Genomic DNA, 27,065 nt, shown 5'->3' with positions numbered 1-27,065 from the left:
TACATAAATACTTCTTCTGTGAGGCAGCTCATATTTTCCACCCTTTAGAACACCAAAACCAGCCAGGAGCATCTAATTCACAGTAATCACTTAATCAGTTTTTAATATTTCATTTATCAATGTTAACATTCCAAATAGCAGCTGCTGCGCTGGCAAACATTTTAGAGCAAGCAGATATACCATCAACATGGCCATGATTCTCTGAAAAGCACTCACATCTTCCATGGGTTTTATTGAGTTTTGTGTATGTTTGGAATATGTAAAAATCAGGCCAATAATGCTCTGTTTTGAGTAGCTGATGATTCTCTTTCCATTGAAATGCATTTTATTTTAATCTGTTGTTTCCTAATCAAAAAGACTTTTCTCTCCTTACTCCTGTAGGTTATTTACCCATATGTCATGACACCCATAGTGTCCTTCCCTGTGACTGTCGGAGCACTCTCTAGAGGTGTGAGAAAGAAGGCTGGGCCACTGCATGCCAGGGCTAGACCTGGACCAGCAGCAGTCCAGAGATGGTCACTCACCTAGTGCACTATTTAAAGGAATATTAGGCTTGTAATTGCCATTTCTGATGTCTCCATCATACCTGGCTTAGTGCAGTCGTCTCCAAAGCAGAGTGCGTGCAACCCAGAGAGTGTGCAAGACAATCCACTGGGGTGTGGGGAAAAGGTATTTTTTATACCATTAATAAATAAAATAAAATAAATATTTTAAAAATACAGTTTATTTAATCTTTATCTCATCCTTTTTTAATTTCTTTTTTGGGGGGTGTATGTTCTATAATGTACATAATCTATCAGTACAGTAGTACAAGGATATAATTTAAAAATAAATAAATAAATAAATAAACATATCAGGGGTTACACAATCAAAAAAGTTTGGAGACCACTAGCTTAGAGATCTCCTTTATAAAGGAATATCAGTAGTAGCAAGGCGGGCTGAATATCAGCAGAGGGGGCAGTTCTGAAGAGCTGGAAAGGGATTTAGTAGCTTATGTAGGGTGTCATTTAGCAGGACACTCCATGACTGAGGTATCACTGTCTCTTTCCAATGGGCAATGGGACGTTTATGTTACATACTGAAGGGTAACTGATTGAGCTCCTATCAATGCCACAGCTGTTTGCTCTAATATTAACAGGGTTCCACAATGAACCTAGCTGGTAATGAGGAATCCTGACCATATAAAGCATAACTTAAGAGGGAAGATGTTTAAGTAGTAGGATAAATTTTCTGCATCATCTCAAACAGAAGATACATGCACCAGTGGAAGGAGGTTTTCTGATCCTAGGAATTTCAGGTGGAAAAATGATTAGAGCTCAGGGAATGGTACCAAGCTGTAATGAGATTAAGTGAGAGACAAGTATTTTAAAGTATGGACGGGGGGGGGTTGCCACCTGTTAGAACTGGTGTGGAAGCAAGGTGAAGGGACACAGACTGCCCAGTTAGGGTGGGGGCCAGTGAGATTGAGAATTGAGCCAAGAAGGAGAATGGGAATTATCTAGTGAGTCCGGGGAATGTCCAGAAGGAGAAACACTGGAGCAGGACTAAATGCGAAGCACCACATTTTGGAAAAAGACAAGTAGCAATAAGGAAAAAAAGGGGGGAAAAATCAGAAGGGTATCCCACCCTACATTTAATGACACAACACAGTGCTTTGCCATGAGAAATTGCTCTCAAGGGGAGGAGGATGCACCAGTTGTCATTCTGGTCCTCATCACCCAACATTACACCTTCCCAATAGGCCAGGTTGCCTCTTCCACACCCATCAATTTGGGAGATTACCATTGTCCCCTTCTCAGGCCCCACATGCATGACAAAATACTGACAAGCAAAAGGGAGGCATAGGGAAAAGGCTTTCTGCTGTTTGACTCCACAGTGCACCTTTTAGTAGCCAAAATTCCAGCAAACCTATTCAATTTGGTCATGTGGACTAGTGGGTAGTCTTACTTAAATAATTTAATGGAAATATTTTTCAATCTTAGAAGCAGTCTCAGTCTGGTACATTTGAAAATCTAATTATTGAAAAAATCGTTATTGCTCTCCTTTGGAGATATTATAGCTGATAGAATCTTGACACTGTAACACTGCATGAATTTTGGCAATCCCTTTGGTTATAACAGAAGAATACACAGTTACACACTGTATGTAGAAAAAAATTATAGAAAATTATTGATTGCATGCAATTAACAAAGATGATATAAAGTATAATTTCTCTCACCATTTAAGTGATTAAGTTAAAAAGGAAAACTTCTCCTTGCTTAAGTACTAGCATGTAGGATCAAATATTTTTCTACTGTACTGTGCGATTGTCATCCCCGGCCACCAGAGGGCATAGAGGAGCTGTTGAAAATATGAGGGGCTTTTATATCTGCCACAGGGACTATTTTTAGAGACCTGAGAACTTATAATTCTGCATGAGGACCAGAAATGAGAATATTTGTAAATATAACTCCAGAGTATAAAAGATAATTACATCACACTTTTCAAATGTCATTTCTTTTTAATTTAACACCTGTAATTAGTATTTTTCAATTATAAAATGCATGTATATTTTTGTGGTGTGTCATTTGGAAATGAGGTTGAAGCAAAACAAAGGAAAGACTAATTCAGTAACAACAGACTGAAAATGCAATGACTTTTCCAATGTTCACAGGAAAGCGCATCTGGCCAAATGAATTGCTATTTATGATGCATTGAATAAAAGGCCCGCAGGATGACTATGTTAATCCAGTCTTGGTTGTATATCACAAGTGATAGTAGTTTGACTACCTTCTTTATTTATTAGCAGTATTATAATTATTACTTGTGAAGCAGCTAATGTTAATGCAAGAGTCAGTTTGAAGGATGTGCTCTAATTTCTTAAATGAGCCTTGTATGAAGCCTTACGACTGGCAGTATCCAGGTCAGGCGGTGATGTGTGTGGAGAAGCTGGAGAAATTTCTGCACTGATACCATCTCTTCTCGTGATAAGCAGCTGAGATTAGTGCAGTATTTGGCGGGGGGCTGTTTACTTGTATCCCAGGGCTGAGTCTGGCTGTACGAGTCCTGCACCACACACTCACAGCGCTGCGGCATGTTGCAGCTCCTCTGCCCAACACGACACGGAGCACATGTCACTCAGGGAAGAACTAGCCATAACCCCCTCAGTGCTTCCAGTCATCCCTGCATCCATGCCAGACTGCTGAGCAGGACAGGATCACAACTTCAGCTTCATGCAGCTTGACAGCAGTTGGGTTTGAAGACTGCAGTGGTTTTCTCCTCAACTTGCCCTTCCCAAAAGAATCATAGCTCCCCATCAGATCTCATCATGGTTTCAGTTTAACAGAAGCATTCTCCTCTCCCTGCTTCCCACCTTCATAAGGCTGGGACATGCAGAAGTAGATTTTGCCACCCCAAGGATGAGAACAAAATAATTTACTGCTCCTTCCAGCAAAATTTATGGTGGTGTCCACAGAGTCAAGACCTTCACCAGATGAATCATGGAGACACCAAAGCACCATTATGGCCAGTGTCCCAGCATCTCTCCTGCCAGCAGTCCTCCCCCAGCACCGGCAGGAGCTGTGCTTGGTCTCCATGCCCAGGGTGGATGTGGGAGGCGAGTGGCTTAGGAGATCACCCTCACCAGCACAGAACGGGTGCAGGGGCTGATCCAAAATCGTTCTCCTGCTATGGCCATGATTCTGCCACTCCTATCAGTCTGCTGCCTTAAGCAATTACCTGTTTTTCCCTACGCTGAAAGCCCATCTGGCCTAGAGGAAACCACACAATCTTTTTTAGGAGCATGGAAAAAAATGGAGGAGAACAGAAACCATTTACATTGTCATTTAATGCAATCAGTCTTTCAGATACCGTTATTCAGTGAGGGGGGAAGTAGAGAGCCTCCTGCTATCATTGGCAATGACACTCAATTAAGCTGAGCACATCTAAATTATGGCTTTTAATTAAAAAGAGGCAATGTCTAAGATGGCACCAACATGTTTAAAATTTAATACATTTCACACCAGATGCTGGAGTCATCAACATAAAAATCTGTCGACAACATGTGCATTTTTAAAATGGGAAAACCTATTTTTAAAATGTCAAACACTTTAAAATGATAACAGCATATCTCAGTGGCCTATCTGGTTTGATGAGCTTTCCATTTAACCATTCACAGCTGAGAAAAACCTTCCCGAACATGACTTTTTGTTTTTAATTTAAATAGTCATTTATCATCTAAATCTTACAAATTGTGAGTTTTCCCATTAAGGTAAGTTAGAAATGAAAAGTGTCATTTAAATGAAAGGTAGGGTTTATTTCTTTTTCTTTTTTTTTTTTCTAAGGAGATCCATTTGTCTCCCTCATTAACATTAAGTCTCTTATACATTGCCCATTTGAGTATGAAATCAAGCATGAAATTCATAAAATCAGTTTATGGGTGCTCGGGTAAAAATCTCTCCTTCTTTTCTAGTTCTTTTCCTTTTCAGCTTTACTATGCTTAAATGTTAAGCTGGACAGAGAATTACAATATTTTCTTAAAGACCTTAATTTTGAAAGCCATATTGTCACTTTTCTAGCCATTATCATCTACTCTGGAATGAAACCAAAACAGCAATAGAAGGCAGAGCAAACCTAACCAGTCCTACAGAAATTAGGGACATACTCCAAAATATCAGGTTGTGACTTCTCCCCTGTCAGTGTATCAGCTACCACAAAGATAGAAGCTATTCCAAACCTTTTAAAAGAAATAGTTCTGAACTACTATTCCTCAAGAAAACACTGCTTTTCTGCCTCAGCTTTGGGTGTCTCGTAACTCCTTCTGACGGCACGAAGAGGAGAGAGTCAGAAAAACTAGCTTCTCCCTAGCATCTGGTGGACTAAACAACCTTCCCTCCAGTTAATACTCCCCACAGTAAAATCCACTTCATCATTTGCTTTAGAATACACTAGCTCTCCCAAAAGTAGGCATAAGTAATGAGATTATGGAAATACAATATCTAGACCATTATGTATACTATTAGGTTGGAAGTAAAAAAGCTTGGACAACAGAAATAGGCGCCATTCAGTCAAGCCTATTCAGCAAGCAGCAAATAACATTTAGCTCTTCAGGATAAAGTAGCACGTCGAGGCTAAATTACGTTCAAGTCTGGGAAGTTGCTAAAAGATCTAGTAGCACTGGTAAATCATGTCATTAATACCCATTCTCTACAGACTGCTGCAGAGTTTATTCTCTTTCTTTGCCTAAAAGAGCACAAATGTTTAATAAATCTGAGATGACACATATATACATGCATACATGCTCAGAGGACAACCCGTGTTTGTGCATGAAGCAGTGCTGGCTCCTGTAGCTGGAGCCTTGCCTCTGCATATATTATGTCCTTCAGCACCACTCTTCCTTCATCAAACAAACCAGCGTGGAAGAAATCCACAACGATGGTTTCATATCTTGCTGTTATCAGCTATCACCAAATCTCCTGTTCCCAAATAAGGTTATACAGAAACCCGAAAAATATCTACCACAAGCTTTTATAATTGAATCAAATATACTAAATCAGATATAGTTTCCATCTGTGATTTGTAAGGAAAAACTAAAAAGCAGCATCACAGGATGATCTCATCCTACCACAAATGCTGGCCTAATACTTATTTTCATTCTCTTGCATTTTTCTCTGCAGTACTTCATAGCTTCAGTAAGGTACTGCTCCTGTCCTGCTAGAGAAGTAGTCAGAATGCAGGGTAAAGAATTAAGATTTCCAATCTCTCCTAGAAGGTTACAGTTGGAGAATAATAAAAAGAAATTGCATTTCCACTCCTAGGTGCACAAGCACAAGATTTTTCATTGATTTTTAGTAAGGTGTCATGTATTCAAGTGCCAGCATTAAGCAGATAATACAGGCCTATCTATCCTTCCCTGCATAACACCACGCTGTTATCGGTCTAGCACAGTCCTTGGATGAAATCAGTTTACTGATGAAGAACACTTGAAGGAAGCTGAAACCATGATAAGTTGGCATATAGAGGGAAGGCATTTTGAAAGGTCTGCGGCTGTAATACAGTCTTTGAATAAAAGGGTGCATGCACAGGGGTCAGTTCTGCCACAGTCCAGGAGCAGTCTGATTTCTTGATGATGTTAGCTTTCTTATCAGCGCTTCTTGGCAAGAACAAACTTCCTTGAGGGCAAACTGAAGACTACGGAATGAACTCTCCCAGAACTGTAAATACCATATTTATTTCATAAACTTCCCTGTATTTCACTCCATGGGCAACATATATTTCTTTGTCTTGGCAATAAAAAGCAACCCTCCCATCACCACAAGAGTATAATCTCTTCCTTAAGATTTGGAAAGAGAAACCAAGAATATGTCAGAAGTTCCTTAAGCAGCTTAATGTGTTTCTCTGTAATGCTCAGAAGGTGACTGACACATGAACATCCAGGCAGAAGAGGAGTCAATATGAAAGAATCTGGTTATGCACAAGGTGCGTCTCATTTTACTGACATAATTCTGCACGTGACAACTTACGGTTTATTCACAAACACCAAGAGTCTTTACGGGCATATGGAATTATATAGGTAGAGGACATTAGGAAGTTTGAGCATATAGCCCTGTTGTCTCAGGGACAACAATATATTCTTGACTCACACTTGTATGACAAGTTTGATAGAAAATGTTCATGGAAAACAACCAATGAACAACCATATTTACTATCTAATATGGCAAATATCTATGACATGAAAAAGATAACACGTACATATATGTAAATAAGTAAAATTATTATCAGATAAGAGTCCTATTTGATGGTCTTTTGGATTCAAAACCCATCATCATCATAAATCTAACTTTTTATTGATGTTTACAACTACCTTTTCAATGAAATATGACTGATTCTAAAATACAGCTTTGAAGATCTTCCTATCATTTTGCCCCTGAAAACAAATAAATACAAACCTAAGGGTGTGCTCTAGCAGAAATATCATTTTCTTAAACTCCAGATATCTGCCAATATGGTTTAATTTTTATTTTGTGTACTAATCAGAACACTAGTGTACAACTGTAATGTATTTTTTGGCATTTTAATCATGAAAATAGTTTCTATTTTAAGGCAGCTGGCCCACTGGAAGTACTAAGCATAATTTCTGTTCTGAGCATATTAGTAAACAAAGCCTATAAAATAAATGTTAGTAAAAACTCAAATGGCTCTTGCCAAGTTTTCTTTATATATCTCCTGGGAATGAAATATTATTATGAACTTAATTTCATTTTCATGCCCACAGTTTATCGTTTGTAAAAATGAAAAAGTCCAGATCACCTGAGAAATTTTTAAAACATTGCTTAAGATGGAAAACTAGAATATACCTGAAAGTGAGTATTCGCCTTTTAGACTTTCGCTTTCTCGGATTAGGAAGGCTCCTGCCTCGTTTCCAGGGTATGACAGTTGTCTCTCAGCATCTGCTCGTTTGATTGGGCCAAAAAACCATCTGAACAAATAAAATACATTAATTTTACCAATCAGTGAAACATACCAGGAAGACAATTTAGCTTTTATAAACATGCTGCATATTTACTAAAAGATAATCTGTGCTATGCTAATTAAATTCCAATGGCATGGGGGAAAAAAAAGCCAACAAGAACTACACAACAAATATATTGCTAGAAAACATTGCTTACACATTTCAGTGAAATCTGGATTTTACTGCTGATGGAGAGTCCTACTGATTTCAAGGGAATGAGAATTCAGAAGTGACAGACTGGTCTTGTCGCAGGAAAAATTCACCAAGAAATTCTGCCAGGGCTACTGTGGCAGAAATTGATGGTAAGTCCATTGATGCCACTTGAACTATGTAGAGGTGCAGGTATGTGCTAACATCCTGACACCTTCAAAGTTAAAAGATCCCCGAAACTGCAGAAGGCCTCTCAGGTTCCAAGATGTAAACCACTCCGCAGCCTTCCCCCTTCCACTGCCACGTCAATATCTCAAATGAGTTACTGGCAATTTTCTCAGCTCTGCTGCTGTTAGACAAACAAAACCAGTATGTCCCTCAAGTCACTGCAAACATCTCAATGTTCTGTGAAAATCTACTATTTATGGCTTTTAAAACATATTTTTCCTCTGTCACTAAACCCTGTAGTTTACAAGGGCTTGTTCAAGCAATAGTTTTAGTTTGCTCCTCTGAAGGTGCTAGTTAGCATTTTTGCTGCTTTGTGCCGAGTGTAAATTAAATGGAAATAAGACTGAGATGAGTCAGCATTTTCGGCTGGGCGGCATTCAGCTTCCATCCAACAAACACAGAAAGCTCTTTCCAAGATTAGCTCCACCCCTTATTTGAAGCAAATGGTGATAAATAGTTATCAGAAATATGCCATATACTCATAGGAGAATTCCTTTTAAATTAATCATAGTTAAACCTATCATGCAAACTTTTAAGATAAATTAACATATCGCACCACACATACGTTGTCTATTCAGTTAACTACCTGATTTGTCAATTACTAGTGAAAAGTACAGAAGGAGTCATCAACAAACTACTCTAGTATCTGTAAGGCTTGTAATCATCAAGAAGAATGGAGGAAATAAATGAGAACATTGGGTGACACCTTGGCTGAGCAAGCATGAGGAATGAAAAATGGTTTTGTATGAATAAAGAGGAAATAAAAAAAGGCAAATACAGATGGCGCTAACCCACACTGAATCTGCTCTGTTAACAAAAGAAAATGAAATCCAGATATTCCAGACTGCATTCCTGTCCTCTGACTTGAAGATGATTTGGATAAAATAGGCCTTGATACATATTTGGCAAGGAAAGGAATCTCATCAGAAAGCCGGAATATGTTAGTAATAAATTTAATTAGTTAAATGTGTTCATTAATTCAACTAATTAATTTAATTAATTCATTCATTAGACTTAGGTAAAAAACTAAGTAATGAATAAATGTTCAAAGCCGTGACTGAGGTTCTTGTCAAAGGAATCAGAGGACTGAGTACAAGTTCAACTCTATTCAAGTCCCAAAGAAAATTTGTTTGCCCTAAAAACTGAATTAGAATCTTTCTGAAATGTCTAAATACACCTGCTCTGAGAATAACATCTGAAAACTAACAAACTATATGATCTGAAAAAAATCTGAACTGTTTTTTTTCTCCTTGAACTATAAGATATCACTTAGTAATGTCCAAAGTGACTGATTCTTGTAACAGTGTATAAGAAGAGGTGTTTAATTTTCTGCCTCCTTTATTCATGGGTTAAGAGGATACCATCCTTTCAAAAGGATTTCGTTTTGTATCAAAGCCAAAAGAGCTTCCAATGCGGTGTTAGGAGGGTTGAATTTTATGATCAGAATAATAAAAAATATAGTCTTTACATATCCCAGTATTCACACATACACTGCTAGTAACTCAAATTGCTAAAGCTGAAAACATGAGCAGTAATACAATGTATGCAACAAGAGGAAATTGTTGGTTTATTTGGGAAATACAATTTAAAATAGTATTACACTTGTGTATGTAAAATCATGTCTACAATATAGACCACAATTTTGCAAAAAAATACATAAGTGGATATTGTATTTAGGCATATGTATCTGTTCCTTTGACTTCAAAATATTTCAAATGATATGTTTATTTTTATTAGGTTGGAAAAACTTCATTTAAATCAATATGAATTTACCATTAAAGGCTATATGGAGGATATATAATATGTAGGTTCTGACTCCCAATAAACTTAGCAGTTAAAAAGATCCTGACTTGCAAAATAAGATAATTAGAGCAACAGTATTTGAGAAGGTAACTGTAACTGAAGCAATTATTACGGAGCGTGAAAAGTGGACACATATTGTATATTACCTTATTTGCCTGACTTACATGATCTGATTAAAATGTTTCAGAAAAATATAATGAAGATTACTTTTAATAGCACTTGAATATGCGATTCTTAGTTCAAAGTCATTGGGTTTGCAATAATAATCACATAGTACCAAAAGCAATGCTGGTTGTGAAAAAATAACCCCTTAACCTCAAAGCAAGTAATTTAATTTGTTATTTGCTTTTTTTAACAAAAGCACATCTGAATTTAAAGTACTATTTCCATTATAAATGGAAGTTTAAATTCCTTTTATAAAGCATGAAGGGCTTATTTCAATTTCTCGTGATTGAACTTATGCTTCAAAAGGCTTCATATTTTACTTCATCCAAAAGCGTGTATCCTAGAGGAAAAAGTACTCTAAATAGTAATAATGAATCAAAGCAATTGCTTACCATGAGATATTGTTCTGCAGGATAGGAAGGTCAGACCAAAACAACACCCAATCCTTAATAAATCTATTTGTGTTTTATAGCTCAAAGATAGATGAAGGTGTTGAAACAGAACACTTGGAAAAACAGAACTAAAACATCAAGGACTATCCATTGCACAAGTTACTTAACCAGCACTTTCTCTGACTTCAGTGTGCTATATTGGCACTAGGCAGTTCAGGAGAAGGTGGTGGAACGTACACAGTTTCACTCTGAACTTCAGCTCACAGCCCGATCACTTTGGGTCACAACTGTAAATGTGGGCTCAGTAGATCAGGTACGGCACAAATAAGCGCAGTCAGACTTGGGCATAAGTTTCCATTTCTAGCAGGAGCTGTCTGGTCAGCACAGCAATAGTGCTCTTGTGTCAGTGACACCCAGGGACATGCTTTCTTGGCCAGCACTGCGTCCAACACCCCAACCGAGGGATGCCAGATCTGCTTTTGGGGGATTGTTTCTAGCAGCTTCCTCAAAATCCCTTGTTTCCACCATCATTCATAGCTCTCAGGAACCATTTCATTAAAAACACCAGGCAATTTCCAGGTCACTTCTGGCCACCATATATAGGAGGACTTTGGGGACAGAAAAGATGACCTTGATGTAGGTCCGTAACAAATAAAGTCCTTACTTGGTCCAGATGCCCAATACTAGAATACCAGTGAGATTTGTTGTGGTTATTCAGAGCATATTAATCCAATCTCTATTGGCCATCAATTCCACTGGCAGGTTTTAGATCACAGAATCATCATTATAGATTGTAGCAGGCTTTGTCATGGGATGCTCCCTGACTGTGACAGTATCTCTGCTGAGACCCGTACTCCTATCCTATGTTCCTTTTCTTCCAGCAAAGGACAGGATGAAACTTCATCAAGCTGAATGTTGGTGGTTATACCTGAAGGGCAAATTCTTTAAGAAACAGAGATCATGTCACCTCTGCTCACTCCTGCCTCCCCATTCAGTCCAGCTTAAATTAAAATGGAGTCATGAGTTCAACAGAAGTTGATGGTGTTAACTGGCTCCATCACCACCTTTGCTCAGAAGCCCTCTGTCCTCCAGGGTGCAATGCACTGCTGATCTCTGTCTAAATGTCAAAGCCCCATTTACCTGGCTCTGCTTTGTGTCTACCTGTGCTTTGCTACATAGAAATCCACTAAAATAAAAATAGTTACTTCTACTTCTCCACTTTTTTTGTTATAACAGGAACATATGGCAGGAACTTTTAAGCTGGAAAATGGAAGAGAGGAAGAGTAACATAGGCCAAGGGTTACCAAATGCTGCATAGCTGCTGACAGAACCACTAAAGCAAAGAAAGATAGGGAAGAAAAGTTCTGCAATGCTATACCACTGGTAAAGTTTCCAGTGCCTGGCAACATGCCTAGAAGATGACAAAACCCCACTGGAAAAACAAAAACCACATATATCCCCATCGAAAAAAGAGTATGCAAAATTAGTTTTCTTCCCTCTGTTCCCTCCCATTAATGCAATATCCCCTTCTGATCACATCAGTGCAATGCACTCATACAAGGTAGAGACTGAAGATTTAACAGAAGTTCTCAACTAATCTGGGAACTACAGGCTCTTTTTCTCTCCTGAAATTAACTCTATCCAGCACTCAAAGTTAAACTCAAACAAAAGGATTCCCAGACATGGTCCAGATGAAAAAGCTCTCAGGGGAAACTTTTTTGGCAGCCTACCATTCCTTGGACAGCCCTTTTACACCACACACACAGCCCCACACCCACACCGCCCTGCCCCTTACACTGGAGCTCCATGCTTGGTCTCCGCTAAATCCCTAACATGCTATCTCTGGACTTTAATGCAAGACGTGTGCTGACCCTTAGCCAAAGCCCCCCAGTCATGGGCCAGACAAAACACTTCTTGGCAGACAAGTTTTTTCCTGGGCAGACCCTTGCAGCTTTATTCAAACTGGAACTCTAGGATTTGTCACTCTCCTAACCCTAAAACTAATCCAAGCCCTAACACTAATTCTAGACCTAGTTTGAGCCTTAGCCTAAAAGCTGCTTTCTGCAGCTTTGATCTTCCTTGGGCAGTCCCTTAGCAGCCATAGTCACACTGGAACTCTGATAATCTCTCTCCTAATCCTAACCCTAGGCATGGGCTGACCTCTGCCAAAGATCGATCCTCAGTCATGCCAAATGAACAAGCAACAAGGCATGGACCAAATGCCATGGAAGAGGACCCCTTGGCACAGGCCAGACACAAAAGTTCTAAGGGGACAAACCTTTCTGCAGCCTCAACCTTCCTTGCACAGCCACTCTAATATTTTCCTTTCTCCTAACCCAGCCTCTTGCTTTTGCATTGGAAAAACCACAGCCAAAGAGCCCCAACCATGGTCCAGGTGAAAAATTTGTTACTGGAGAAACTTTTTGACAGCATACCCTTTCCTTGGGCAGCCCCTTTGCAGCCGTACTCCAACAGAAACTCTAAACTCATGATTAAGGACTCTGTATGCATCCCCCTTTGGGATGTGGGTAAGATCTTCATCACCAAGCCAAACACCAACTCTGAATTAACAGCTACAATCTTTGGCTTTCTTGGAAATTTCAGCTGATCCCTCACTGCTCTTTTGTTATCCACACTGAAGCCCGGCGGAGAAAATGATATGAAGTTCTGACTATATGTCATCCATTTCCAATAGGGCTTACCAGAGCACAGCTTCCCACTTTTATCCTCTACCTTTACTTACATTTAATATGTACAGAGGCAAAGTCAGAATCAGCTCCACAATGTCATATGTGAAGTTACTGAATTTGCTTTAATAACTAGCTGTAGCTGGGATAAGGGGAGATTTTCAGTTTCTCATTCAAGGAGGTAAGATAAGGCTAAAGGCAGAGGTCTGTGACATAGTCTGAATTTCGTGAATGTCCAACTAAAAGGGAAAATCCTGACATCTGAGTCAGCATTAAGGTACAGCCACATATAGAAATCATGATCATTACAATAGGAATGAGAGGGAAGGATGGGAGCGAAAAATTGCTGAGAAGGACTACATGGCAAGGTCATTCAAAGAGCATGGGGGCATAACAGAAGAAATAGCAGGAAATCAGTCACATGAAATTTATTTTCAAAAATACCTCAAGACATTAAAATGGACAGCATGATCCTATCCTGGATCAGCACTTTGTGGCATCAGGGCATCTCAATTATCATTTTTTGTAAGTGCTTACAACTGGGATTTACCTTCTCATGTTAGGGTAAATCTCATAAGACCACTAAATTTCAGCAGCTGGAAGACTTTGTTGTGATACCTGTGGTTCCCAACCAGAAGTCTCCATTACAGAAGAAATGATGACAAACAGGCTAGCTGGCCCTACAGAAGATTAACTGGAGTGTGTTAACTGTGTCTGTTACTAGGGTATGAGGAAAAGAAAAGGTTTCTTAGACTGAGAAGAGCAAAGAATTCCTGCAATTAGAGCAAAAGTGTTGTGTTAGGACAATGAAAAATAGATACTATATATATTGAGACCAAATATATCCCAGTTTCTTCTGGAATGCAGAAAGCTCATGCAATAGCTAAAACAAATAAAGAAAAGCTTCAACAATACATAAAGTTTACATTTTAAATGCCTCAAAATCTACAGTCATAGAAAGCTGTAACTGCAAAGTCAAGAACTCCAAAGTTAGGAGATGGCAATAGTAATATGCTCTCATGGCATCACTTCAGCTATTTTCAGGAAAATCCAGTATGATATCATCTTTAATTACATGGCCACATCTAGTGCTTCCTACAATGTTAATATGAATGCTGCTCACTGAATTGTTACCCTCTATTTTGTTTTGTCATTGCATAGATAGAGTTTATTTACTGTACATTGTTTAGTCTCTGCTCTCAATACAAGTTATAAAATTACATGAATAGTTAATTTCCTAGCAGCCTCTATTATAGTGTTCATGACTATAATATCCAAATGTTTTATGAACATTCATTAATTCCTTTTTGTGGCACTTCTCCTTGTAAAGTATTTTATACACTGGAGAAACATCACAGAAGGAAACTAAGGCAATAAGACATTATTATAAGCATTTTCTACTAATTTTGGATGTTCAATTTGAAATGCCTAGGGCCTACCTTTCACAGAATTTATCATCGTGTAGTATGTAGTAGTTTATTCAGAAAGCAAGAGCTGCTAACTTCTGTGTCACAGAAGACAAGGAGAGATGCATAGAAAGCTAAAGAGACCGAGAGACAGAGAGATCCTCCAGTGTCTTACTCAATTACTTACATCATATGACCATCCTGTGATCACTGCCCTTACTCAGCACATAGAAACCTGAACATGCTTGCATGCACCACTCTTCACTGCTGTCATCCATGCAGGACAAAGAGGGCTGCTGAGCCAGCTTTTAATCCATGCCAGGTTTGCAGTCTGCTGCGGGTAAACAGTAGCGCAGAAGCAGGGACAGAAGTTGACCAAGGGCTCCACCAGCAGGTCCTCTCTGCGCTGAGAGGAAGGCTCCAAGCACTTGCTGGGTTTTCCCAAAATATCAGGAATAGAGAATGAAGCTGTCAAATTCTAATGAATATGTTCAGTTACCACACATGAAGTGCAATTTTATTTTCAAAGGCTTGGTTAGTTTGAAGCAAAGTTTTCTTAGATAGCAAAAAAGCACATACTTTTCATATAGCAATCTCCCCTACCAAATATCAAGCCCTTCCTCCAAAGTACATGCACAAAGGATTTCTCGTATCGTTCTGAGCCACTTTTTTTGCTTTCAGGGAGAGAAAGAGGCAGCCTGTGCCTGCTATCAACCCTGAAAAATTCACATCCAATCAGGTAAAGCCAGGAAAAATTATAAGCAACTGAACAAGCTCTTCTGATAGAAAGTATTAGGCTGCCTTAATTATAAGACTAATGAAGTAATACCATTTCTCCAAGAGCTGACATTTCAAGAAATTAGGAAATATCACTGCAAAGATGAAAGCCTTCCAGATATAACATAGTTAAGAAACAGATGTGCTTTACAAATGATGAACTTGCATGCATGAAGGAGAGTGTGGGAGATGAGCACTGGCTGCTTTAATTTTCCCTTTACAGTCTACAGTGAACCCGATGACGATGTTGGAAAAAAAAAACAACAGAAAAATCTGTAGTCAGGCTAAACCATGAAGATAAAAACTTGCAAAAGATTCCTTTCACGAGCATTTTCAAAAGCACAAGCCTTCCCAGATATGGTACAAGTATCTACATAGTGAAAGGTCCAGGATTACTCTAGGGCTTGCAGACTTTCACTGCGCAGAGGCTGGAAAAACTAAGATTGGGTTTCAGGTCCTCTGGAAACAGAGCCCTTCCTCCTTACTTTCTTCTACAGACATGCCTGGGATTGTTTTTAATGCTGTCTAGCTCACATTGTCATTTATTATGAAATACTGAAGGATGCATGGGACAAGTACAAAATTTAAGAGGAAGGAATTTAAAGCTTAAGATAAAGGAATGCATAGGACACTGCAGGAGGGAGGGAGAAAACAGGACAGTAAAAATTCAAAGCAGAGAGGACAGTAGAATTATCAAGCGGATGGAGGGAGAGATGGGAGAAAGTCAGAGCTAACAGGCAATGATGAAAATAAAGACAAGACAAAACTGAGGACTGCATTTATTGCCCAAGGGCTACAACCTCCTGTTGCCTGAGCTGCTGCACCTGCTCAGCAAATGCTGGTTTCCAGCTTATCCTGCTCCCGCAGGGCATGTGTCTTTGGCAGTGATTTCAGTCCTATTTGAGGAAACAATTTCACAGACTAACTCTCACTGTAAGGATTGCTCTCTGCAGATCTTTTCCCTTTCCCTTTCTTAGTTCATCACACCGCTCATGTTTGTACTTGCCAAGAGAATACTTTAACATTCATTTTCATCATTTATTGACTAGAGGTCACTGCTAAATGTACTGGTTTAAACCTTACTCACCAAAGTACCATCAGCAACCAGTGAGTCAGACAAGTGTTAGGTAACAACAGCCTTCTGTATCTACATAGGTAATTCAGGTAAAATCCTAACACACTGCAGAAAGTACCTGATTTGAACAATACTTGAAATAAAAAAATCTTTTAAAATGTACGTGTATAGTGACACAGCTCAGTTCTGATTACTTATTTACCATAATCAGAAACTAGTTTCCTCCAAGTGAAACTAGAAATTCAGGTTTTCAGGGATAGTTATGTAGGCCAACACACTTAACCTTTTGTAACCACAATGAATTTGCTTCATACGTAAAGATCTGAGTCATGCATATTGCTCAGATCCTTGTTGAATAACTTACCACAAACTAAAATGAAGACTATCTGCATGCATTGTGTGGGGGACCTGAAGTTTCTGAGTCTTTTCACAATGACAGTGGATGGAATATGTGTTTTTCTTTCCACAGGGGAAAACATAGAACATGTGAATAGTTGTGAAAAACTAAAGGCTCATTTCTACATTATGTAAGTGGCAGAGATCTATCAAAATGAGAGCACAGCACTAGTTTCTGTTGTGTATGTATGTAGAAGTCTGCCTGTATGTTTGAAAGTGACAGTCTGTCTGTAGCAACACACTGTAAGTTCCACTGTATTTTCCATATTTTGAGATAAACAGTGTGATTTTTCTTTCCATAACCATTACAATGCGAAATACACAGTTTTGGAAAATAACAGATCCCATTTTGCTCTTGGCTTTTGGATAACATTTTGCTAATGTTCTTGTCAACAGATTATAGCTGACTGGTTGGTGTTTTTCCATAAATACTAAATTTATGTTAAACTTGAGATAGTTTTATTGGTGAGATGGCAGAATATAAGACGTGATAATGGAAGAGACATAGAAGCAAAAAAAGGGGTAAGATAATTAAGTTATACCTTTTCATATATTTTCTAAACAAAATATTACAGCTCAACTTGTGAAGGTACTCAATTTGAAAAATTTTAAAATTTGAAGCTTTTTTTATTTCTGTTTTCAAATGGAGTTTCCTTCAAAATAGAAGCATGTTTTCTTTTAATTTTGTTCAGAAAGGATTAAGTTATCTGAAAACAAGATACAATTAAGCAATATCCTTCATTTTGTTTCAGGCCATGTTAAATATTTTTATTTGATACAAAACTAAAAAGAAGGACTCAAAAGAAACATCACTGCTTCTTTCTTCCAGGAGAAGGGAGCCATTTTCTCTCTTCCCATACTTATTTGATCATGAATGTAAGCACTAGAACACAAGTGATACATTCTTCCATGAAACAGGGGTTCTTTAGTTAAAATGAGGCAATTTAAACGTACCTCTCTAACTGTCATAGTCACTATTTTGCTGGAATATACCACGTGCATAGATGCTTACATACAGTAATTTGGAGAACGCATCACTGCAACAACAGAGGTAATCCTTTGGGGACTGAACGTACATGAGCTACCACCAAAATTAGGCAGAACCTTTGCCACCATTCCTTTTTATCAAGATGGGAAATTGCAGGTTATTGCCAGAAAAAAAGCTTTATAGCTTTATAAATCTAGACTCAAGGACCAAATTCACCACACTTATATTGCATAGTGCCTTGAAAAAAAAAATTGTTTTAATTTTACTCCTTACCAAAAACTTGACTCTAACACTGAACAGTAGCTTTCTCCACACAATCCCAATGACGGCAATATAACCGTAGCAAACGTGCGAAACACTACCCTGGCAGACTGACCTTGTGTATACCTGAGACCCGAAAGGAGCCCCAGGTTGCGATAGCAAATCACTGGGGGAGCCCAGCTGAAGAAACTGGAGGAGATTATTAGCTTGTGAGAAGAGGGCAGCAGATGTGTCAAAAAGGACTCTGAGCCTCTGAAGTCTGTTTTGGTCTAAGAAATGTCTTTGTTTTGTGTTAGTCCATTGTTTTTGTTAGAAATAATAAGCTGTGTCCTAATGAAAGGGCCTGTCAGGGCTTTAGGGACTTTTACAGTAAGTAACTGCGTGGGATTGTTTGGATAATGTAACATTCAACAGTGAGTAAGGGTGGTAAAACCCACCACAGAGGTAGGCACTTCCTCTTACAATCTAGAGTAAATTTACTGTCTTGTAACCATAAACACAAAGATTACTTGGGCATTAGTCTAAAAAATCCATGACATGTTGTGTAGAAACCTTTTAGTAAGTACTTCAGTAGGCCATAACAGTACTGTCGTGTGATTCTGTTGTAAGGGATTATGCATAATACTACATTAATTTTTCAATAGTTGATAATAGCAGTTGACTGTGCTGCAAACATGGAGATTGATTTTCTCTGAGTCTGCTTCAGGATGACAAACCATTGCACCTTTGGCTACTTTTGCACTCCGTAATGACTGGGAAATGACTATTGCTCCTGTAGAGATAGTATTAAAAGGCCAAATGCATGAGCTCTGTAAATTAGCATAGCTCACCCAATACTAGTTTCACTGCAAAATAGGAACAGAAGATAATAAACCAGGAATCAAATCACAATCTGATAGAGTTAATTTGCGGAAATCTCCATAAATAAATCTCATCCTGTGAGTCCCCACTTTGCTATTGTGTAATTAATTTCAACATTTGCATTCATTCTCCACAATACTGGTCATGTGCATGCTGTATTAGTTAATCTAGTCTGAAGTTCTTCTATATGAGAAAATAAACAGTAGGTGAAAGTGGTATCATACTACTTTTTCTGTCGTGTTTTAGTTATGTAAGTCCCTGGTATTTCTCCAATTTAAGAGACTATGGTCAATCATCAAAGTTTGTTTCCAGTAGTGGTTTTGTACCTGGATAAGGACTTCATTGCATTTAAAACTTGTTCTAAAACAACTTGTCTTTGGAATCAATGAAAGGCTACCATTGACTTCAGTGGGCATTGCTTTGGGACACTGGGCATGAAATATAGCCATATAATCACCTCTTTTAAAAAAAAACTTAAAATTTGTTCCTCAGACCCTATTTCTGCTGCACAGAGTCTTCCAAATAGCATTGTAAAATCTTGCATCAGTGCTAGTAGTACCTGTATGCATTTGCTAACGCATACATGAACAGAAGTACTGATATACTGCCTTAATATACTCTAAAAGTAGCAATAACTCTGCTATTCATAACAACTGAGGAACAAAGTTGAAACCTTCAGGTAGCCTTAATGTTAACATGGTACAGAGAACACTAATAACATCAATTGATTTAACATTAGGGGAAACTCAAAAGGACAAGAAAATGTTCAATCATACATTCACTTAAACCATTACAGCTTCCAAAAGCACTCAATTGATTTTCTTGAGAAAATCATTCCTGAGAAATTATTCTCTTTTCTCACAGGGAAACTCACCTCAGCACAGAAGTAATACAGAAACCCTCGGTAACAAAAAGCCCCCCTTGCCTGCACAGGACACTAGTGGCAGAGCAGATTTCTCCATCCATTCTGTGCGGAGCTCTCTCTTGGACATTCACTTGGGCACATACCTCTTCAGCTTATGGCCAGCAGTCTGAGCAGCCTCGTGCCCCCTCTCAGGTCAACTTTCAGTGGAGAACAACCAGGTCACTGTCCCCAGAGGGACTCGGAAAGGAACTGCGCGGTCTGGCACCCCCAGGTGACCCTGAGCCAAAGGACAGAACAGTTCTTTCACATGGGGACAAATTTCTTAACCAAACGGTCTCCCAGTTTTCAGGGTAACCTTTTCAGGATGACAGATGGGAAGGGTGACACACTACAGACACCTTTGACTTCCAGAAGTAAAGCTGGAGCACATCAAACTCCATATCAGTGGGTATATTATCATCCCAAGACCCACACACAGAGTTTCTTTTGTAAGAGATCACAACACCGTGTCAGAAAGGTATGTCAGCATCAAAGGAAGTTTCTGGGTGATTTTTGAAACATTTTAGCTCTGTAGTAAGAACAGGATCTCATTTTCTTTTTTCTTTCCTTGCAGGTATTCAGAAAAACAATAATTATCTTTCCAAGCTAATTGGGTTGTCATTCTAGAACAGCAAAAATCGTCAGGTGACTTTCTATGGATAAAAATGATACTGATTCACCCATGTCAGGGGCTGAAAAGATATACACACTTCTAAACATTCATAAATCTGCAGGAGTTTAGGAAAAGCATACAATAAAAGGAACAGAAAGCCAAGACTCTCTTTTTTGAAGTAAAGGACACTACTAAGGGGATTTAGGAGCAGCCACCTTCTCCCTGTAGGCCAGGGACCTCCTGCTTGGCTGCTGGACCCCAGCGCAGGGACACAGGGTCTCTGCCCACGCTGAGGGATGTGTCTGCCGCTTTCCCGTTGCAGGTTCAACCAGCGGTGAAGCTGAGCATATGTCTCAGAGACACACAGAAACACAGAGAGGACACGGACATGGCCAGTCACGCAGACTGCCACAGACGAGGCACTGCCTTCAACAGCACCCACGTACAGGACTCACATAAAACACAGCACGGTCCCCTCCTTCTCCTCTTCGGCTGGCAGAGCCAGAAGGTCACACTAGTGACAGCGTGGACGCGCACACACACACAGAGTCTAGATTCACAAGCACATGCGCATTTGCGAATCCCCCCCCTCAAATACCATCCAAGCACCCTGACCTGATCCCAGCCCCTTTCACCCACGCTCGCCTCGTGCATGCCAGTCTTCCCAGCAGCTGGTTTTGAGACGTAGCCCACTCCAGTATCTGGCACTGAGACCCCATTACTCCAGCAGCGGACACCACAGGCCAGGGGCACCTACACCCCGGCTCGGACTCCAGCTGCTGGCCCAGTACCCAGTCACACCAGTCCCCCCAGGGAGCTGGGACTTAGTCCTTGCAGCAGTCACAGATGGGACAGAGGGTAAGCTTACACATACAGATAGTCAAGGAAGGATTTAATGAGAAGACAGGACAGCACGTGGTGACCAGGTACAGGGCTCAGCCAGACAAGTGTACCGACTGGCCCTGTTTTACATGTGAACGGCACCTTTTATACCCCTTTGCATCTACCCCCTCTTTGCTCCTCCCTGATCCCTTTTCCCTAAACCTTGCTTCATCATTTGACATAGCCCCACAGACCCCCCCTCCAACATCCTGGACCCCCAGGTTTGCATCCTTATCAGTTGCAAAGTCCAAGTTTGCCTGCCGTTTCTTGATAGCCCATCAATTAGTGCGACTGACCAGGTTTATTTCTAATTTGTTAACATTAAACAGTCAGGTTTGGTGTCTGTGTGTTTGCCTGCCTCCCTTTCCTTATTGGCAAGGTCCTCAGATAATCTTCCTGAAAAAGAAACATTCCTACACTTCGCATACCCTTATTGGTGAGTGCCACTGAGCAGGCCTGTCCTTGTCACCACCTCCCTTCTCATGGTTTGTCCCTCAGGTTTGTCTCTCCATGTTCTTGTGTATGGCTCCTTTCACCACACCCTCAGAGGAGCAGAGACTCCTTCCATACACCCTTACAGAGACTTCCACTAACTGAAAAGATCAGTAGTTTCAAAAGGAAGACTGAGGTTTGTGAGTTCTCATCATTTCTGAAATTCATGGTATATATTCATTCCCACATGTGATTCTCAGATTTCTTTTTTTTCTCTTTTGCAGTGAGGTTTGAAAAGGTGTGCTGCAAAATCCTTTGTGCTAGAACTACAGAAAAATATTATTAAACTAGCAATATATCTGCTTGAGTGAGAGAAAGCAAAGGGAAAATGTTTACCAACATTACTGCAGGTAAATTTATAATGTAAAATATTATAGAGTAGTCTGCATAGAAGTAATGAAAATGTCAATTAGTGCAAACCTTTATGGAACCATCACTTATTATTTAATTCACTGCTTTGTTTTTCCAGTTCTCATTGATTAAGATTAGTGTACAGCACGGAAAAACTGTATGTATTTCTCTCTGTTTTAAGTGATAAAGCAAAGGAAAGCATTCATGATCAATATTTTGTTTGATCTTCTGAAAAGCTATTTCCAGATGAATTCTAGGCATGACTGGAGAATTGAAAACTGCAAAGATGTAGATTTCCATTCTAGTTTCTTGTAACACTTATGGGGTTTTTTTACAGTTTTGAGGTGCAAACCTGAATTTCAACATTTAAGGAAACTCCCATGCACAAGCTTCATAACTAAATAAGTTTACTCTCTTATTTTTAAAATTCTAACACAAGAAGGGTCTTCAAATATGTCCCATATAGTACTATTAAAAAATCACTGAAAATTGGTTTTTTTTCTTACATGTAGTAGTAAATATATAATGATAATTTGTCTTTTTTAAAATATCACCTAATAAATTATATTCTTTCTTTGCTATACATACTTTTCTTGCTTAACTTGAAAAGGAGCAAAACATTTTATTACAGAAAAACATCTGAATCCTGACTAATCATATTTTCTCTACTAATCTGTTTTAAAATTAAAGTGCAGGTAAACATTGTGTTGTCTAAACTAGGCTACTAGAAGGCTGCATCATTATTACAATGTTTGCACAAGGCATCTCTTCTACAGCCTCATATTAGAAGATAGTATCTGTAAGATAATAACAGGACACATCCTGGGTTTAGTTCTGCACCTTTGGTAGGAAGTAAAATGAATTGATGGGTAAATATGTGAGGGTAAAGTCACTGAGGTCTGCTGCCCGGGCTGACTTGGGTGCATTAGGGCAGATGGGGCAGATAGGTGCGGTCTGTAAAGCACTCGTCCCTGAATTTCACAGGGACCTATGCAGCGCTACCATTTCCTTTTGTGCCTATTTATTTTGACCATGGGTTTTTTGAGTTACTCATGACTAAGCAATCACCAACCCAGAAAAAAAACCCAAACACTTGTTTAGGAATACAAAACTTTCTGCAGAGATGAGAGGGGTTTTTGTGGGTTTTGGTTTTTGTTTTTTTTCCTAATAGCTTGGTCTTTGCCCACAGACAGAAATAAAGAATTGTGCAGTGTCAACACCTATGCTTTTGCTAAACAGATTTGACAATAGGTCCATAATTAGACATGGCAGTGATGTACCCTCTGACACTGCTTATACAACAGTTCCAGCCTCTGGTGAAGTACAAAGGGAATAGATCAAAGACAGTGGATAGGCCTGTGCACTTTTCATAAAACCCCCTCTGAAACAGAATAACGAGGCTAGAGGGGCCATTGGTTTGACCTCGTAGGGTCTCTCTTATGTTTTTATGACTTAATCTCTTCAGTACAGATATGATCCTACACAAAGAAAGCCCCAAAATCTTCTATAACCAACAGTGCTTTTTACATGCTACAAAATAATTCTTCACAGAGATACCTGACCTAGTTTGTTTAAAATCAGTCCAGCTGTAGGACTTCTTAGCCTGGCTGAACTGTTGGTTACTATTTTTCAGTTCTAAACCAGCTCAGCGATCACTCAGCTCTGCACAGTGCTGCACGGAGAGCCATCAAAGACAGCTATTGAGGAAACAGTAACCATTGTACAGTACCTGGAGAATGTTTTTGCCAACAACGTTGCTCAAAACCAACTAATCTAGGCTAGCATGCACAATGCTTATTCCTACTGAGTCTGAACAAAAAACATCAAACAGAACTATTGAGTTATTCTGACCAGTATATGGTCTTTGTTTTTCTAAAAGGCACCGTAAAGGCCACCTGGGTTTCACAGTGCTGTAAGAAAAGTTAACTGGCTACATTTGCAGGTTTTAAGGATATTGTTTCTGGCCTTGACATGATTCATTGTCAAATCTTTCACAACAGGGTAATGGAAACTAGTATATAATGATTATAATGTATAACAGACACCTTAATTTCAAATAAAGACAAGGTAGGAAGAAATTTCTTCATTTCTCAGAATTTGAATAGACAATGTTGTATATTTAGAAAACCACATTGACAGAAAATAGGTGACCTAAATTAGACAGGTTTGCACGAACTGCTCATCTACAATGTCATAATTCCTTCCACCTTTCTGAGCAGACACACACATTTTCTGGACATGGGTATACACGTGGATGTGTAAATACTGCTGGCACTTGACAAAATCTGACCTTTCAGAGTTCTGTAAACCATCTCCTTTTGTGTTCAGTGTATTTTTGCTTATTTAAGAAATGAGCAGAAATGAAGACAAAGTTTGAGATATGCTTGAAGACAGCACTGGAATGCTCAACCACAACTAAAAAAGTGATTAAATTCATGGTCTTTTTGTAGTATTCAAACATTTAAATTCAAGAGAGGCACTCCAAAACATGCATGGCAGTTCCAAACTTTGGGTACTTCCAATGCTATGAACACAAGGTCAAAAAAGGTCAAAAGCATGATTTTCTAGCTTTGCAGTACACACCTTGTCTCACAGGACTGTTTTGCATGCTCTTAAAAGTATCAGTCTTATAATCTTTCTCTATGTTGTGTGTGTGTACATGTGCACACACACACGAAAGCACGTACATAAACTACATCAACTGAATTTCGAATGAGTTCACATACAGCCATTTTGATGATTTATAATAAATACATATTTTGGTGACAAAGGAACCTTTTCTACCAAAAACTGTATGAGAATAGCTTTTGTACTTAATGTAACAGGATCCAAGAATGTGAGAACAACCTACTACTACTTTGTGTAGTCATGTTAGCAGTGAACAGTTTTTACAAGTTCATTTCAGTACAAGGGTTACTGCTGATTCTGGTGGTGTCCTCGGGAGTTTGTACTGTAATAGAGAGAGGAATTATGGGAGCGAGAGAGAGGGAGCACACAGAAGCCACAATGGATTACATTCAGTTTTGTGAGGTGTTCAGTGGAATCTAAGGTTTCACTTTAAAAAGAGCCTCTAGACATTTTGGCTCTAAACACTACTTTGAAAGATGACCCATATGAACCAAAGAAACCCCGTAAGCCTGACTTTGCAGAAAGTCTGAAACAGGTCAGCCCAGGGAACGCTTTATTGTTCATGTATAGTAACTCAGATTCAGTCAATGCAGGAAATAGTTAAAGCTGAGTCAGGTCACAGAAGGTGAAGGAATTATGGAGATTGACAAAAATAACCTACAAGTCACTTCTGCTTTCAAAGGGTTGTTTAAAAAGCTCATTGTGGAATTGACTGGTGAGGTTTCATTGATTAGGTCTGGGGCTCAGTTTCCACCAGCGGGGAAATAACTACATAAGAAATCTGTCTGAAATAAGGAATGTTTCAGGAACTGGTGAAAGTTAAAAGTAACTGCTGTGATCTTCTTTGACCTAATCTACTAGGAATTTGTGTAGATTTACTTCCTTCAGCACAGCAGCAGCAGTCTTGTGTCGATAAAGCTGGCATGAAGATACAGAATGAAGTTGACTTTCAATAAACAGCCAACAGGTCTGCCAGGATGGCAGGTGAGAGCACCCTCTAAGTACACTCTACCTTTCTTCTAGAAAAAAAGAATTCATGTCACTCCAACAGTGAGGGAGTTTTAAATTTATTTTTTTTCATTAAAATTAACTGTACAGCTGGGCTATATTTGTTGTCCATAACAATTTGCACTATGTCATTTTCTTGTTTAGTTAAAACAACTGGCAGTAATAAAATAAGGGCAGGTGAATGTGTTACTATGGTTCCTGTTTATAGTGCAGAATAACAGGCACAGAAAGAGCAGAGACAGGAAGGTCATGCTCCTTGCCAAGAAAATTTATATCTTTTAATTCAGATTTTGGTGTTAGTCAAATTGCTTTTTCTGATCATCCTTTGCTGGACATGCAAGTTAAATTATGTGACTGTATCTCCATTTGCATCTTTTGTGTTTCTTTTTCTAAATGTTACATGTCTAAACGCAGAAAGAAGTGCATTCTGAAGTCATGGGATGCAGCAGATACAACCTCACTCAAAATTCCTTAGAAATGAAAAATCTATCTGGCTCGTGGTTTTGACTGCTACCTGTGATGTAGAGAGAAGAGGAGCACCAAGTGTTCTTACAGTTGCTAATTTATCTTTATAATTAGCATAGTCTGAGTCTGCTTGTAGTCAGACACTAAGTAAAAGAACATTTTTGTAGTAAGAGATTTATTTCCGCATGAAATGAAAGTTCACTGTGTGACTACAGTTTGCTAGATGAATGCTTCCACTCCTCGGCTGCCTTGTCCCACCTATCCCAGGTAGGGCCAGGACAACAGCCCTGTCTCCAGAGACACTATGCACAACCCCTTCACGTCCCTCCACCTGACAGGTTGTTGTTAGTATAAGGAGTACTGCAGGTGCTAGAAAAGATCAACAGTAAGAAGATGCTTTACTGGTAAATATAAAAATGAAAGGCCTTGTTTCCTCAGTCTGTCCAAAACAGCCTTCATGGTAGCAGGTGTGCATTTCTTGGATGTATTTAATCTTATGCAGCACACATTTGCACAGCAATGCTGCAGCAGGCAGAACCCAAGCCACATATTTACCTTTTTTCCCCTTCCCCTATTCACACAGGTTGTTAATGACTTCATCTGAGTCATTCACACTGGAAGAGATCACTCAAGCCAAACGAAGGAGGCAAGAGAAACTTATTTTTAACAAGATACCATGCACAAATAGGAAGTGTTTGACTTTTGGCATAAGTTAGTTATATGACATAAATATATCAGCAAAATATAAATAAAGTCTCCCTTCAGCTTTAGCATACAATTTCTACCAATAAACTTTGGTCTGAGGAAAGCAACACAGTAAAAAAATCTCGTTCTTTCTCAGTTCTGCTTGAACATTCTGATAGCCAAGGATACACGAAAATTCCCTTTCTTTTAAATAGTATTTCATTTTTGTTTTCCCCAGGCTGGAGATATTGCACACCCTTTCTGCCCTTTCATCCAGTTATTGATCTACCTTATCAGCACCACCTCAGTCATATTGGACGGAGTCAAAGAGAATTCCAAGAAGAAAAACTGTTATCTAAA

The 27,065-nt window shown here is 39.1% G+C and overlaps 1 protein-coding gene across 1 annotated transcript in view; it reads right to left on the bottom strand.

Moving 5' to 3' along the window:
* Window positions 1–27,065, bottom strand: part of FRK (fyn related Src family tyrosine kinase) — a 52,053-nt gene that overhangs the window by 21,809 nt on the left and 3,179 nt on the right. Inside the window, exon 3 of the mRNA XM_075046386.1 lies at window positions 7,335–7,456. Coding sequence (XP_074902487.1) covers window positions 7,335–7,456 — 122 coding nt within the window. The remainder of the gene's footprint in view (window positions 1–7,334; window positions 7,457–27,065) is intronic.

The sequence above is a fragment of the Buteo buteo genome, chromosome 15, assembly GCF_964188355.1.
Source record: "Buteo buteo chromosome 15, bButBut1.hap1.1, whole genome shotgun sequence".
NCBI lineage: Eukaryota > Metazoa > Chordata > Aves > Accipitriformes > Accipitridae > Buteo > Buteo buteo.
The sequence above is the reverse complement of the archived record's forward strand: the minus strand, read 5'-3'. Positions and strand labels throughout refer to the sequence as shown.